The following is a 17,229-nucleotide window of genomic DNA, read 5'->3' as shown; positions in this document are numbered from 1 at the left end:
GGAATGCAAGGAACTTGTGTTTGGCACCTGTCATGAGTTCAAGAATGTGTCTAACATTCTGCAGCCAATGAAGTACTGTGAAGCAATGTCACTACTGCTATGAAGGAAATGCAGCAGGCCATGTGCACAAAATAAGTACCAAAAACAGGAATGAGTTAAATTATAGCAGAATTTGCTTTATCTTGGTTAATGTTAATTGTCAGGCCAAAACAACTGCGTTGCTTTTGTTCAAATATTGCCACAAAAAGTAATTTCCATTTATGAAGCATCTATGAGGTATAGTAAAATACCCTATTGGGTGTCAGAGTCCAAACTATAGAGAACATTTTGGACAGGTGATAAAAAAATCTTAGGTCAAAGAAGGAGGTTTAAAGATGTACACAAACAAACTGTACATTCAAGAAAAAAAGTATAAGTGTCTTACTTGTTGGCCTTGAAGGTGAAACATTTGGCTTGATGATTCAGCACAGGATATTCCCTTGTAAGATGATGTAACTGGGAAACTCTGCCCATTTACCAGTTCCAGTGTTCGTAAAGGAGGCACATGTTGCATTTGGTCACTGCTTACTTCTGCTCCAGCACTGTGCACTTCACCGTTTGCCTGCTGTTGCTGCCTTTTTACAGATTCATCAGTAGTTTTACTTGAAGTTTCAGCGGCTTCTTTTCCAAAGCGGTTGGATTTGCTTCGCCTACGGTCTTTTTTCTCTTTATCGTCCCAACGTAGATTAAACTCTTCATCACTGTCAGCATCTTCTGCAGGGAAGTGTTTCAGCATTGATTTGTTAAAGCACCTGTCCAGAGCCTCAGCCATCTTTGTGTATTCTATTAGAACAAGAAAATTGAGTAATGAAAAGCGCAGATCCACATGCAACACAATATACACCCATACAATTCTGAACAAAGTCATGTGAAAAATGTTATCATTAAGTCAGAAGAAATCAGTGCAAATCATTTAATCCAAATTAATTGTTTCAGGACAACACTGAAAATAATAAAGGATGTGCTACTTTCTTCAGCTGATTATTAACAGGAAGATGTGCTTTACCCAGCTTTGGATTATTTGGTTTAATCACTGAAAGCATTGTAAGGTTTTACAGTTATGACAAATGGGTTTTTAGTTCTATTTATACCCTTGGATCAGGATATTTTTTATGATCACAGTGACCAAATGCAGTTTCACATCTCTTGTAAAAGGGGTGCTGACAACATAATGAAAATATGCACCCCCACGTCATTCATTGTTTTTGTGTAACTTGCACATAAACTTTCAGTGTATCTTTTGAATTTCAGAGAAGATCTTTTAACTTCTGGCCACGTTATATATCTGGCCCATATAGACAAGTACCTCTGTAGGAATTAACAGCTACAGTGGCCTATGACAACAGCCACAGTTTAATTCACCGGATGCGAGGCTATGTGGGATATATGAAGGACGTTAAAGGCATCATACAAATGTGACTCTTTCTTTTTCTTTTAACAATAGGTAATAAGTAGTTTTATTACCTTAGCTTTTTCCTTTAATTTTGTGTTCTCAAGCTGGTAGCTCATTCCATTAATTCAATCTGAAATTCCTCTGCCCTTTATTCTGTTCTCATGCTACTCTTTCAGTAAAATTTTTTTTAAGTTTACTAAGCTTTTCTTCAAGTTACTTGCTTCTGTCCTGACCAGTTCCTTTTATAACTCAATTTTACTTCCCATTTTATCAGTAATTAGCTCTCTTTTGACTCTGGAGCAGCTCTTGGCCTGGAAACACTTGTGCTGCGGAAGGCTTGAAAGGATTTACTTTCTGGGGAACCCATGCTCGTTTTGGGTGGGGCTCTCATCTGCCGAATCCTCTTGTGCAAGGGGCCCACACTATCAGCTCAATGGTGAACCAAGGTCTCCCTCCATCTCCATCACTGTTGATCGGGCTTGCGGCATTAACAGAAAAGACAGAGGACGGACCAGCACTGGAGCACCAGAGAACGTTGAGTTTGTGGATGGGGTCCTGCATGGATCTGACACACAAGGGAGGCTTGGGAGTGGAAGTTAAGGCCTGTTATGGTGTGAATGGCCTGAGCCCCAAATGCATGATATATACACATGACACTGAACAAATTCCTGGTTGTAACAGTATCCATAAACAAATAGTCAAATTCTTTCACATAATGCACAATAACATTGCGCCATTCAAAATTTCTCACTGTCAGATGGAAGGAGAATGGATGAAGAAATCCTCATTGTGCCCCTCTACCCTACATCCTCAAGTGGTGACCATCATGGTTTATTTAGACCTGGGTGGCAAGATCTTCACTAGTTGCATTTAATTGTTAATTTATGCTAGATCCAGTAAAGCAATAGTTATACAATGCTGATGAAAATATATTCTTGACTTACCGTTTCCTTCACCATTATATTCCAGACAATCTTCAAACATAACCTTCATGTCAGCAACAAATTCTTCCTTCACATTATACTGTTTCTCATTGAGCTTTCTTTCAATGGTAGATAGATCCATTGGTGTCTGAAAATATTAAAAACATATTGTAGGGGGTAATTAAGAAAAACTAGTTAACAATCAAGTATGCCAAGGAGAGGTCAATGAAAAAACAAATACCCCATTGGTTAAGAAAACACACAGTGGCATGCAAAAGTTTGGGCACCCCTGGTCAAAATTTCTATTACTGTGAATAGCTACTAAGCAAGTAAAAGATGACCTGATTTCTAAAAGGCATAAAGTTAAAGACAACATATTTCTTTAATATTTTAAGCAAGATTACCTTTTTATTTCTATCTTTTACAGTTTCAAAATAACAAAGAAGGAAAAAGGGCCCGAAGCAAAAGTTTGGGCACCCTGCATGGTCAGTACTTAGTAACAACCCCTTTGGCAAGTATCACAGCTTGTAAACGCTTTCTGCAGCCAGCTAAGAGTCTTTCAATTCTTGTCTGGGGGATTTTTGCCCATTTTCCTTGCAAAAGGCTTCTAGTTCTGTGAGGTTCTTGGGCTGTCTTGCATGCACTGCTCTTTTGAAGTCTATCCACAGATTTTCAACTGTGTTTAGGTCGGGGGACTGTGAGGGTCATGGCAAAACCTTCAGCTTGTAGTCCATTGTGGATTTTGAGGTGTGTTTAGGATCGTTATCCTGTTGTAGAAGCGATCCTCTTTTCATCTTCAGCTTTTTTTTTACAGACGGTGTGATGTTTGCTTCCAGAATTTGCTGGTATTTAATTGAATTCATTCTTCCCTCTACCAGTGAAATGTTCCCCGTGCCACTGGCTGCAACACAAGCCCAAAGCATGATCGATCCACCCCCGCACTTAACAGTTGGAGAGGTGTTCTTTTCATGAAATTCTGCACCCTTTTTTCTCCAAACATATCTTTGCTCATTGCAGCCAAAAAGTTCTATTTTAACTTCATCAGTCCACAGGACTTGGTTCCAAAATGCATCAGGCTTGTTTAGATGTTCCTTTGCAAACTTCTGATGCTGAATTTTGTGGTTAGGACACAGGAAAGTTTGGAGAAAAAAGGGTGCAGAATTTCATGAAAAGAACACCTCTCCAACTGTTAAGCATGGGGGTGGATCAATCATGCTTTGGGCTTGAGTTGCAGCCAGTGGCACAGGGAACATTTCACTGGTAGAGGGAAGAATGAGTTCAATTAAATACCAGCAAATTCTGAAAACAAACATCACTCCGTCTGTAAAAAAAAAGCTGAAGATGAAAGGAGGAGAGGATTCCTTCTACAACAGGATAATGATCCTAAACACACCTCAAAATCCACAATGGACTACCTCAAGAGGCACAAGCTGAAGGTTTTGCCATGGCCCTCACAGTCCCCTGACCTAAACATCATCAAAAATCTGTGGATAGACCTCAAAAGAGCAGTGCAAGACGGCCCAAGAATCTCATAGAACTAGAAGTCTTTTGTAAGGAAGAATGGGCAAAAATCCCCCAAACAAGGATTGAGAGACTCTTAGCTGGCTGCAGAAAGCGTTTACAAGCTGTGATACTTGCCAAAGGGGTTGTTACTAAGTACTGACCATGCAGGGTGCCCAAACTTTTGCTTCAGGCCCTTCTCCTTTTTTGTTATTTTGAAACTGTAAAAGATGGAAATATAAAGGTAATCTTGCTTTAAATATTAAAGGAATGTGTCATCTTCAACTTTATGCCTTTTGGAAATTTGGTCATCTTTTACTCGCTTATCTATTCACAGTAATAGAAATTTTGACCGGGGGTGCCCAAACTTTTGCATGTGCCCGTAGTTCACCTTGGGGGTTTTCCTGACAAATCACACAGTTCATTTCAGTGAAATCCAGTGAATTAGTCAATTTAAGGATTTTCTTTGAAGGGTTCAATAACAAAAGAGCAGGGAGTGGGGTGGGGGAAGTTGGTGAACACCATCGAGTAGACATCAGTAAATATCAGAAAGACTTCTTAAATTGTGGGCTGCAACATTGGTTGCTTGCTTCTTTGCCATTCCCAGCTTGGGTGGGATGAGGGCTGGGGAGAGAAGAGCAACGCAAGATTTTGGAGGCAGGCAGGGCTGGAGATGTAAAAGATGGGAGTTCGGGGGGGGGGGGGTGCGGGGGGGGGAGTCATGCAGGGCAGAGAGGGGGTGCAGAGCAAATAAAAAGATGACAGTTGGGATAATGGGGTCCCTACACACACCACCTTTCTCTCCATCCAACTCCTCACATTCTTATACACAGACCAGGTACATCTATGTTGCCCCTTGATGCTCTCACCATCATAATTTTTCTGTGCCCTTAACCCCAACACCTTCTGAGTTGTGCAAAATAAATCAACAGCTATGCTGCGTACTGCATTACTTTACTACCACCAGGGTAACTCCTTACCATCTACACTTGGAAAAAGGTGACCCAAGAGATTGAATTTTCCACATCACAATTCAGTCTGTACACTTCATAGTTCAAAGAATAAATTGCTTCAGTTCAAATTCTAGCTGGTTATTTACTGGTGAGCAAACATGAGTGAGCAAGAAAAGTAGCAAATGACATTACTTCAAATTGAGTGAATATAAATGATCTATTCTTCCCTCTGGAACCTCATCTGAAAGTTTACTGTCCCTTATTATCCTTATAAGAGTTTGATCATGCCTTACTTTAATCCATAACTCACTGTAAAGCCTACAAGTTAAAGCAGTAATGATTGAACATTGGCGCTGAAAAAGACTGGTCAAGTCATTTTCCCCAATTTTTGCAAAAATCATCGCTTAACAGTTAATATAAGAAAGTAAAAATCTGAATAGAATATGAATAGAAGCTGAATTCTTACTTCAATTATCTCATAGTAGTTTGGGGCGTAAGATTCATCTACAGGTTCAAGAAAGGGCCAAGAATCTTTGTGCGCTTTAACAGCATCTAGGACTGAACAAAGGCAACAGTCAATAACAATATATTAAGCAATTTTAATTCATATTTTTGAAACAACAACTCCACCCCCACCCAAAAAGAAAACAATTACCTTTATACATGGCAATGTAATCTTCATCCAGTTCAAACCTACAACAGAAAAATGATATAAAACCAAACTTTTTTTTTTAATCAAAACAAAAATCAACTTAGTATATTGCCACTCTCATATCTCCAGAGTTACTCCATTTTAATTTATCTTTCAGGATTTTGGCATCATTGACAAGGCCAGCACATATTGCCTTTCATTAATTGCTTGAGATGGTGGTGAGCCATCACTCAGACCGCTGCAATAATTTTGGTGAATGTATGCAGAATACATTTGAGTAGGTAATTCCAGGATTTAGTCCCAGCAACAATAAAACACCAGGAGATACATCTCCAGGTCAAGATGGTCTGTTACTTGGAGGGGAAGCTACTGTCCTTGTTCTTTCTGGTGGTAGAGTCTGACTTTAACTAATTTGTCATTAGTTAAGATTAAAGTGTGGTTAGAATGCAGAACTTGCTACCACAAAGGGTAGTTCAAGCAAATGGCATAGATGCTTTTAAGAAGATTTTTTTATATAAGGAAAAGCATCTGTGAGAGAAAGGAATAGAAGAACATATCAACAGAATGACAAAGTAGGGCGAGAGGGAACTCGTGAAACATGAACATTAGGACCCATTTCTGTGCTGCAAAGTTTAAGCAGGAATCATGGATCGTGCACACAGTTTTCCATTGTATGCACCCAGTGAGTAAAGATTCATGTCAGAAGTGCACAAATATATCCTTCACTTCTGATATCCTTTTCAAAAATTGCAGTATTTTGGTAAGCTTTATTGATGCTGCTAAATAGGAGACTAAATACATTGTCAGTGTTAATAATAAAACAAACATCTTAAAGATGTTTTTTTTTGAAACTACAACCATAAAAATAACTGCCTTCACTGAGGCAGAATCATCCCTGATGAGAATGCATGGCTACCATATGGCTTCCACCCTTAGGTGTAAAACAAATATCTTTAATTCAATTTGAAATACAATGCAATTTTCCCTGTTATTTAATTACCAAACTCAAATACAATCCAGATGGGATTTTTCAGCTTGTTTCTATTAAACCTCAACAACTTTCAGTTTTAGGTACATTTCGTATTTTCTTTTCTGTAGTGTCCAGGGGGATAAATGACAGTGCAAAAGACTGAATGTTGCTTTTATTATACTCATGGGTGTCCCATTCCCAAGAAGAATACGTACAAATCTTTTGCCTTCTTATCTTTCTTTATAGGTAAGAATGGCTCTAGGTTCATAAGTTCAGGAGGCAGTTCTTTTCCCTGAGAAAGTAACCAGGCTCGCTCTTCCCTCATCTTCCTCCTTTTGGCACGACCTAGAAGGCAGGCAGGAATATTTAGAAAATCTATAAAAAAAGATGTCTTAAGCAGCAGACATACTTTCCATTTATGGGCAAAAGCAAGTACATATTAAAATGGATTTTGAGAATTGAATTGAACGTTAGTGGGAAATCTTAAAACCCTTCAAGTACAGAAAATAACTTGAAATTTTCATGAGTTGTAACACATTTATTAGAAGCTGTAAAGCAAAGTGTTTCATCCTGTGCTGTGCAATAAAATGCATTATTCCTTATTCTGAAAGTACTTTATTCCAGGTCAGTTAGCGTCACAAAAAAAAAGAGCTTGTTTTGTTTTGACTTGGTTACAGTGTTCTCGTCCATTACACCACTTCATTTACCATTCTATGGCACTGAAGTGAGGCGGTGGCTTAGTGCTAGCATTCCTGCTTTTGAATAAGGTCCAAGGTTCCAGACAAATGCAAGACTAGAAACCACAACTACAGCTGCAAATTCTAGACTGACATCCAGCTCATACTTCATTAAGCAGATACAAATCACACAAGCCATCCTGCCACATATCACTCTTACCAGTGAGCAAAATATTATCACAGCTTTATTAGACTATTAATTATCCTTGTAGGAAAAAAAACGCACCGGTTACACAACCTGGAAACTGCACTCCTGCTGCATTAAAGCTCCGCTTATGAATGCAATAGGGAGACTTAGATTTATACCTTCCACAGCTTTGACTCTCTCTTCAAACTCCCTCCTCCTTTCTTCTTCCATGAGTTGCTCTTGTTCTTTCTTCTGCACAGCTAACAGTAGCTGACGTTCTGCTTCCTCCTCTTTTCGCTTCTGTTCCTCTACCTTTGCAATAGCAGATATTTTTTCCTGCAACATACATTAATATTTCATTTGCTTTTCTATGATACTAAAGGTAGAAGTAGAGCTTCTTCATACAATTTTTATTATACTCCTTCAACATGAAATTCTATGCAGACCAAATATTAGGTTGTGGTTATTTGCACTTTGGACATGAACAGGAAACACAAAATCAGCAATGAATGAGTTCTACATTTCAATGAAATATGTAATTTACAACTATTTTTAATTAAATATACTTGGTGTCTTTACTATGGATAGCCTGACAAAAGTTTGATTAACATAGCTAGCTAAAAATGAGTTTCAACACAAAAAAATAAGATTTTAATAATGACCTAGATGTTAGAAGTGACTTTTATAAAAACTCTACTGAATTATTTAAGAGGCACTTAGAATTCAGGGGTACAGCAGTATCAAAAGTTTATAGACTAGAAAACAAGAAACCAGAGCTCAAGTATCACCATGGTAGCTGTGGAATTCAAATTCAATTAATAATCTGGAACTTGGAACAAATATTAGTCTTAGTAACAATGACTGCAAAAACGACTGGATTGTCATAAAAGCCCATCTGGTCCTTCAGGGGAGGAAGTTTGCCACTGTCTCCCAGACTGACGTACATGTGACTCCAGACCCATCCCAGATGGTTGACTCTTGCCAGCAATGCCCAAGTTCAGAAAAATGAATTTAATAAAATGGGACTGGTACAGATTTTACTGAATGGAACAGCAGGCACAAGGTGTAAATGGCCTACTCCTGATTCTATTTCCTACGTTTTTGCAGTTTCTTAGTAATTTTTTTTAATGAAAAGACTATGCCCACTGATACCTGCCCACCTAAATACAATAAATGCAGTTTGTAAAAACCTACAACTAGCAGCCGAGCTTCATAATTTCAACCTGTGGTCATGCCCATAGTGACAGTGGGAATATGAGCAAATCAAATCCTGAATTAGTATACAACACAAACACAAATAATTTGGTTAAATAAAACTTAACTATATTTGAAATTCCCTGATCCTTTGAGCCGTTTTGTCTGACTCCACTAATGAACAAGTTGAAGTTCTACCCATAGGCATTTTGAAAGGTTAACCACAGTTTGTTGTATTCTTAAGTGTCCTTTTGTCTTTTTGCATGGAAGACAGTTCACAGACTATCTGGGGAAATCTATTTCTCTGGGAGGCTATCTGGTTGTGATGGGTTTCCTGCACTCGCTATAGTTAATTGCATCAGAAATTCCCTCAGGTCTTTGAATTGTTAAGAGTGAGCTGACACCCATCAGAAATGCAGGGGTCGTTGTCGAAACCAGCTGTTTACCATACAAGTCAGGAGTCTAAAGTGAAATCCACCAGAATGAGACAGAAATCTGCTGTGCACACACTATTTACCAAAAATGTAAAAATCATTGACAACATTGCCTGCCCAAATGAGACAGTTACAATGGTGGAAATATTGCCTTTTTAAACCATTACTCTTCCTTTCAGGAATATAAAGAGCTACGTCCTGTTACTAACCTGTGATGGTATTTCCCTATTCATAAAGGGTGCATTGTGTCAATGATCAAAAACTTGGTCAGAAGTTCTTAAAAGTACAGACACTTTGGACAAGACAGTTTCATGAATTCAGTAACTGATGAGTTGCTTCAATACAAATCAGATATCTTGCTGAAACATCTCCAGCCTTCTCTATTGCATCTGATGCTCCAGATGTGGTCTCCTCTACATCGATGAGACCAGGCACAAACAAGGCAACCACTCTGCCAAGCACCTGCACTCTGTCCGCCATGACATCTGGAGCTCCCGGCTGCTAGCCATTTTAATTCACCTCCCTATTCCCACACTGACATGTCTGTCCTCAGCTTCCCCCACTCCAGGGTGGAGGCTAAGTGGAAACTAGAGGAAGAGCCCCTTGTATTCCATGTAGGTAGGCTACAACCCGACAGCATGAACATTGAATTTTTCAATTTCAGGTAACCTGCTCCCCCTCTGCCCCCTTTCTCTCTCCTCCTGAGCTACCCAGTTCTTCCTACACTCATCCTATCACCCTGTTTCTTTCCCCTCCTGTACCCACTCCATCTGCCCATCATCCACAGACTCCTTCCACTAGTTTCCCTACCCCTACTGTTCCCATCTGCCCTCCCGATCTGCCTTATTTGATTCCATCTCCACCTTCCTCCCCTATTAGGTTCCATCATCTTCAGCCCTTTGTCACCTTCACCTATCCTCTCCCAGTTTCTGTTGCTATTTCCATTCTCCCCTCCTGCATCTGCCCATTAACTCTCCTCACCTGGATCCACCTATCACTTGCTAGCTCTTGCTCCACTTCCCTTCACCTTTTTATACCGGCTATCTCCCCTCCATCTTTCAGTCTGGATGAAGCGTCTCGACCCAAAACATCAACTGTCCATTTCTCTTCACGGATGCTACCTGATCAGCTGAGTTCCTCCAGCATTGTGTCACTCCAGATTCCACCATCTGCAGTCTCGTGTCTCCAGAAGGAAACATTTTATAACCTGTGTGAACTTGCAGTGCCAAATGGTGCAGTAAAAGTTTTGGCATGCCACGGCCAAGAAAGCTCACCAGCGCCTCTACTTCCTCAGGAGGCTAAAGAAATTTGTTTTGTCACCTTTGACTCTCACCAACTTTTACCGATGCACCATACAAAGCATCCTATCTGGATGTATCATGGCTTGGTAAGGCAACTGCTCCACCCAGCACCGCAAGAAGCTGCAGAGAGTTGTGGACACAGCCCAGCGCATCATGGACACCAGACTCCCCTCCTTGGACTCTGTCTTTACCTCTCATTGTCTTGGTGTAGCAGCCAGCATAATCAAAGACCCCACCCACCCAGAACATTCTCTCTCCTCTCCTCTTCCATCAGGTAGAAGATACAGGAGCCTGAGGGCATGTACCACCAGACTTAAGGACAGCTTCCACCCCACTGTGATAAAACTATTGAACGGTTCCCTTATACAATGAGATGGACTATGACCTCACGATCTACCTTGTTGTGACCTTGCACCTTATTGCACTGCACTTTCTCTGTAGCTGTGACACTTTACTCTACACTGTTATTGTTTTTTACCTGTACTACATCAATGCACTCTGTACTAACTCTATGTAACTGCACTATGTAATGAATTGACCTGTACGATCAGTTTATAAGACAAGCTTTTCACTGTACCTCGGTACAAGTGACAATAATAAACCAGTACCATACTCAAAATGTTTAACTCTGCAGGTTTCAGCACCCAGGCTATGCAAGTGCACTCAGTGAAAACGTCTGCTCATGAACCCACATAAACAGCAGTTGGTGTAGGCTATTCAGCTCTTCAAGGCTGCACACTGCCATTCAATATGACCATGGCTAATTCACCCCAGGCCTCAACTTCTTTATGCTAGATCCCCCCAGCTCTCAATTCCCCAGTCCTTAAGAGTTAAGACAATTCATTTTCAGGTGCAAGGTTTCATAACATATACACTATTTCAGTGTTAGCTACAAACATTACATTGATAATACTGACTGATGGTTTTAGTTAGTGACCGCTACAATGAAACTTCTCTCCAATCCTTCTTGCAAAAATTATGAAGGGTTCAAACAGGAAGAAGAAATGACTTTGCTTGCCTTCTCCCTTCTAGCTGTCAGTACTTGTTTGGATGTAGTTCCCGAGTGCTGATTATGCTCGAGAGTTTACTGCTGTCTGGGCTTTGATAGACTTAGCAAGCTATTTGACTACAGAAGGTGTCATGGTAGAGGCAGGTACAGTTCTCTTACTTTCACCCGCACATGCCATCAGCAAGGTCCATTATAGTAACAAGGAATAGGAGCTCTCAATTTTCCTTCTTAACTTGGTGACAGACAGAACAAATACAGCACCTAGCATCATCTTGACTAAGATCAGTGAACTCATTTTGCTAGAGCTCAAGCCTGGGACCTTCTTTGTCGAACAAGTGCTCAAATCAATACTTAAGTTGATATTTCTGGGAAAATTATACAAGAAAGAACAGTGTTAAGTAAAATGATACCATTTTAGTGGTGCATTAATTTCTGAGAGAGAGCATTTTTGCTGAATTCCCAATCCCAACCACACTCCAGCTACAAGATGCACTCGCCCAACAGGCAGGTGCAGCTAGGAACCAACAGTTCCCTGCAGGCAGGATGGGGGGAAAGAAAACATAGAAACCTAACACCAAGCTAGAGTCCCACATCTTCTAACCAATTGTTTGGCAGCTGGATGTTTGACAAGTTGCTGCACAGTTCTTCATTAATAATCAGGGGAAGAAAAGCTATTTTGATTCTGAGGTCAGTGAATGTAATTCAAAATTCTTTCAGATAGTTAATTTACACTTGAAATTTCTTTACCATATTATACCACTTGGCACACCAAGCTTATTTTCAGACGGTAAAGATATTTGTCTATTTCTGATTGCAAAAATAACATTTCCAAATCAATGGGTTTCTTTTAAAAAAAAAGCAGGAATTCAGGATGCTTCCAAAACCACTGCTCATAATAAACACACGTTATAGTTTATGACTAGTGTGCTCCATTCAGCAAAGGGCAATCCATCAGTGGCCCAAACCAACTACTGAAGAGGAATTTCAAATCCAGACAGGTTTATGAGGGTTAACAGAATGTCCAAGTTTAGCTCCAAACTGATATTTTGAAACTTGATCTGCTTTACCTCTTCTTCCTGCTGCAACCGTTTTAGGGTCAGGCGGTCAGAAATTCTCCTGGGAGCCATTTCAGACAGCTTCTTCTGCAGCTGTTTCTCCTGGAAATGAAAGCACGAGAGGTCAGAGGTCTAACACACAGCTATTACAGACGGCCTGTTAATGACCGTGCTTGGCACTATGCTATAACCCCCTTCAGGATACAGACCAGATAGATTAATCACAGACCATATTCTAATACTTGTCAGTCACTGTAAACTAATCATTACAACTTTTGATTTCTGTTTGCCCTGCTGTGTCAATGCTTCTCACCATTCTGTTTTTATATGAAGCCACCTTCCCAATGTTAACCCCTCCCCCAATCCTCAAAAAGAAACAGTTAGCCTCTCAGTTTTAAAGAAATAAATCCACATCCTGTGAAAGCTCAAAGCAGATTTGAAAGGCATGGGTGCTACAGGACAATGACTTAATCTATTTAAGCTATAATGAATGGCAAGGTAGTAATAAATTAGATGTTTTACTGGGCCATAGTTTTGGCATGAAGTGAAGTGGAGAACCAAAGCAGTTGCTGATAAGATTAGCAATTCTGCTGTGTATATACCATTTTATTTACTGCTGATGAATAACAATTTAATTTAATAGTAATAAGAACTGCATTTCCTGTTGCATTAAATTTATCCACTGATTGGCAGAGCTATGTAGGTCAAAAATATTCCAGATTCGGTCTTCAGCCTCTGCTACAGTAGGAAGCCTGACCTAATGCAGAAAGGGAGGTAGAACGGATCTCACCTCTCATGGGTTAGGAAAGTGAACTCTGACCTGCTACTCATTGCTGTCCCATGTCCCCTGACAGAATCCATGTCTGGATGTCAGCGTAGGGCAGAATTGGGCTTGGCTGTAACGTCCCCTCAACCTTCACTGTCAATAGCCTTTGACACAGTCCCATCTCGAATGTGAATGCCAAAAGGGGCTAATGAATGTATAACCAAGTCCCAGAAAATAATTGTTACCTTCAGCAGAAGGAAAGGAATTAAATTGAGGGCAAAATAAATTAATACCATTAGTTTTCTTTTAAACAAAAATCAGCATTTTAAGCACTATTTCTGAGGTTCAAGCTCCAGTCCATCGTCAAGCTTGTAATTACAGCTGGGATAGTGTTTTTGGTGACAGAAGCACAGTTTTAACCTTCTAATGTCAGTGAGAGGGAATTAGAAACCAGGATTCTTGCCTTTGATCAAGATCTGGTGGACTCAGTTGGAAATTGCACATTTGTTGATGTTGGATTAAAACAGAGATTGCGCTCTATGGTAAGGCTATCTATTGCAGTCTGTCAATACCCACTGTCTAGGGTCACAGGGGAAAAAAAAGTGCCATTTGGGCAGGGTACAGGAGGGCAATTACATTTTGTAAAATAAACAAGGAATAAGTCTGCAATAGGTCTTTTTTGGAAACTGACCCATGACATTAGTGTTTCTGGACAGATAATGTTAGAATCTCTCATTTGATGCATATAGAATAACTACTTTAATGACAGTGTAGGTGTTACAATGAAAAGTCTTAACCTACCTAAGCAATAATGAGTGGCAAGATAGTAATAAATTAAAATATTTTATGTTTTACTGGGCAATGGTTTTGGCATAGGATGAAGTGGAGAACTGGAGTAGCTGCCGATAAATTTAGTGATTCTGCTATGTAGATATCATTCCATTTATAGGACAGAATCCAAAACTCATTTTAAACTGACAGAGGTGTTAATTCAATTGAACAGTGGTCACGTCTTTCTTTTGGCTAAAACAATTCAATGATGCATGGGTTACACGGAGATACTCACTTCCTGACACACAATACTTACCATTGGATTTTTAAATCCAATAAATAAATACATTTATTTGTTTACCTACACAGTAAATGGTAGGGCATTGAAGAGTGCAGAGGAACAAAGGGATCTGGGAGTTCAGATACATAATTCCATGAAAGTGGCATCACAGATAGACAGGGTTGTAAAGAAGGCTTTTGGCATCCTGGCATTCTTAAATCGAAGTATTGAGATAGGAGTTGGGATGTTATGGTGAGGTTGTATGAGACATTGGTGAGGCCAAATTTGGAGTATTGTGTGCAGTTCTGGTCACCTAACTATAGGAAGGATATTTGTAAGATTGAAAGAGTGCAGAGGAGATTTACTAGAATGTTGCCGGGTCTTCAGGAGTTGAGTTACAGGGAAAGATTGAACAGGTTAGGACTTTATTCCTTGGAGCGCAGAAGAATGAGGGGAGATTTGATAGAGGTTTACAAAATTATGAGGGGTATAGATGGAGTTAATGCGAGTAGGCTCTTTCCACCTAGATTAGGAGAGATAAGTACGAGAGGACATGACTTTAGGGTGAAAGGGGAAAAGTTTAGGGGGAATATTAGGGGGAACTTCTTCACTCAAGGAGTGGTGGGAGTATGGAACGGGCTGCCATCTGATGTGGTAAATGCGGGCTCACTCTTGAGCTTTAAGAATAAATTGGATAGATACATGGACGGGAGGGGTCTGGAGGGTTATGGGCTGGGTGCAGGTAAATGGGACTAGCAGAATACCGTTTTGGCACAGACTAGAAGGGCTGAATGGCCTGTTTTCTGTGCTGTAATATTCTATGGTTCTAAAAAGAAAATTACAAATTGCTTGGAAAGATGATGCAGCACATGTAGTCATGCTATTGTTAGGTCAAGAGTACCAGGATCTGACCTAATTAACATGAATGATTGGTGATGCATTTCCAAATCAGGATGGCTTGTGACCTGGAAGGAGGCCAGTTGGTGGTGACACTCCTGTGTACCTGCTGCTCTTCTTCAGTGAGGGGTTGCTTGATTTGAAGGTGCCATCAACAAAACCTTCAATAGATCACATAGACTGGCATATGCTGCAACCGTTGTGCACCCGTGTGGGGAGTAAATGTGTACTAAACAATTGGAAGGTGTTCAGCTGAAGTGTTGTTGAAACTGCTCTTTGGAATTCAGGTAAATGACGGCAAGCCTTTGAGTTATCAGGAAATGAGTGCCTTACTGTTGAATACTTGCCCTGTAGCCCCAGTATTTGAATGACTGGTTCAATTAAGCTTCTGGTCAATACTTACACCTCATGTACTGGGATATTTGGCAACAGTGGTGCTGATAAATTGGGTTTGAGTCAGGTTTTTAACATTATACCCAAGCAAACCCCAAATGGTCACTATCCAACACTTGTATGGTGTGAACATTACTTGCCATTTAGCAGCCCAAGTCTGTCCGGGCCTTGCTGCATACTTAACAATTTGAGTTCTTGTGGAAACAATAGTGAACACTCTCAGCATATAATGAGGGATGGTCATCGATGAAGCGGCTCAAGATTTTGTTTTAAACAATTTAGTGACTGGGTCTTCTGGTTCAGGAGAGGCTTTCTGGTAAAATCAGTCCGTTATTGTAGTAATGAGGAAGGATATCCTTGAAGGTTCTTGAAATGAGGGTCCATATGGGAGTTCATTCTGGGAATGTGGGTAATCACTGATAAATCTGGCATTTATCAACCACATCCAGTTGCCTGGAGAATTGTTCCAATATTCCACAGTGGTATTAAGAGAAGGGAGTTACAGAAATTTGCACTAAATCACAATGCTCTGTGACTTGGAGAGAAGCAATCTTCCCTTACACCCACTCTCTTTATCCTTTCAGTTGGAGCTCACAGGTTTTGGAAATGCTGTCAAAGCTGCCTTGGTGACTTGCTCCAGTGCATTCTGCAAATTAATATGAACCGTCATGACACAGCACCAGAGGACAGGAGCTTAAACTAATTGAGGAGATGTCAGCAAGTCCGATTAATTTGTCCAATTTTGGAGCTGCAAAAACAGTTGCAGCTGCATAATATTCCATCACTCTCCTGACTTGAACCTTGTAGGCGATGAGCTGCTAGTCCAGGTTTACTCAGCTCTGACTTGCACCCTTAACCATGTAGCTAGCTCAGTTGGAATTCTAATCAATGCTGCTAAGGATTTTGAAGGTTGGACACAATCTAATGGGCTGGTAGTCATGCCCTCTTGTAAAGCAGATGATCTTTGCCAGACTGCATGGTATGAACTTTACATCTTACATGCTGTCATTAGCCTGGGGGTCATCCGGGTTTAGTAGGGGCTGGGGGCAGCTTCATTATCAGTGAAACTTTATAATGAAGCTGAGCACTGTGACATGGTTTCACTTCCAACCTTATTATGGAGAGAAGGTCACTAATAGAAGAGTTGGTCTTAGGAAGTTACCATGATTAATGCCTGCGCTAGTGTCCTGGGGCTAAGATGTTTTTCACCCATGACAGCCAAAACTACCTTTCTAATCATAATGTACAACTTCATCCATTGGAGTGCTGTTCCTCACCCCAGACCCTGATTCTCACCTAGTCAAATTTATTAGGGCTCTCCATGGCAATGCTTAACATAATTATTCTCTAGTGCCAAGTGCACTCAAGCTGAATTCAAAAATGAAGTGACATGTCCATGAAGGAACCAAGGCTGTTACAAGGTCTCAAGTCAAATGCTTCTGGTGCACCTAAACTAAGCGTCAATGCCCAGCTTATTGGGATATGTCTTGAACGATAGGACAACAGGTGAATGACGGTATCATAATGGAGGAGGAAGGCAGAGCTAGCTTTGGGCATGCATCTTTATCAAACAGTCAGGGACAACAAGCCTTTGCTGCATTCAGTGAATTTGGCAGTTTCTTAATGTCATGTGAGGCAAATCAAATTAACCAAAGACCAGTTTCTTTAATAATGGGGCTATCAGTGGGATGACTGCCCATGATTTGTCAATGTTACCTTATTTCAATAATGTTCAAGACATATTGATATATGTAGAGGTTCTATTCATGTTATATTTTCTTATGATAGGAGGCCCTTTGACCCATTGATCTTATTCCAGCTCTCCATCAATCTCA

General features: G+C 40.3%; 1 protein-coding gene across 2 annotated transcripts in view; it reads right to left on the bottom strand.

Moving 5' to 3' along the window:
- Positions 1 to 17,229, bottom strand: part of LOC127578622 (chromatin remodeling regulator CECR2) — a 111,291-nt gene that overhangs the window by 16,298 nt on the left and 77,764 nt on the right. For both annotated transcript variants that reach the window (XM_052030799.1, XM_052030800.1), the window contains exons 8-14: positions 12,300 to 12,389; positions 7,474 to 7,630; positions 6,646 to 6,775; positions 5,464 to 5,501; positions 5,275 to 5,366; positions 2,377 to 2,503; positions 425 to 822 (exon numbers count right to left, since the gene is read on the bottom strand). In XM_052030799.1, coding sequence (XP_051886759.1) covers positions 425 to 822; positions 2,377 to 2,503; positions 5,275 to 5,366; positions 5,464 to 5,501; positions 6,646 to 6,775; positions 7,474 to 7,630; positions 12,300 to 12,389 — 1,032 coding nt within the window. The remainder of the gene's footprint in view (positions 1 to 424; positions 823 to 2,376; positions 2,504 to 5,274; positions 5,367 to 5,463; positions 5,502 to 6,645; positions 6,776 to 7,473; positions 7,631 to 12,299; positions 12,390 to 17,229) is intronic.

This window comes from Pristis pectinata, chromosome 15 (genome assembly GCF_009764475.1).
Source record: "Pristis pectinata isolate sPriPec2 chromosome 15, sPriPec2.1.pri, whole genome shotgun sequence".
NCBI classification, from domain to species: Eukaryota; Metazoa; Chordata; class Chondrichthyes; order Rhinopristiformes; family Pristidae; genus Pristis; species Pristis pectinata.
The sequence above is the reverse complement of the archived record's forward strand: the minus strand, read 5'-3'. Positions and strand labels throughout refer to the sequence as shown.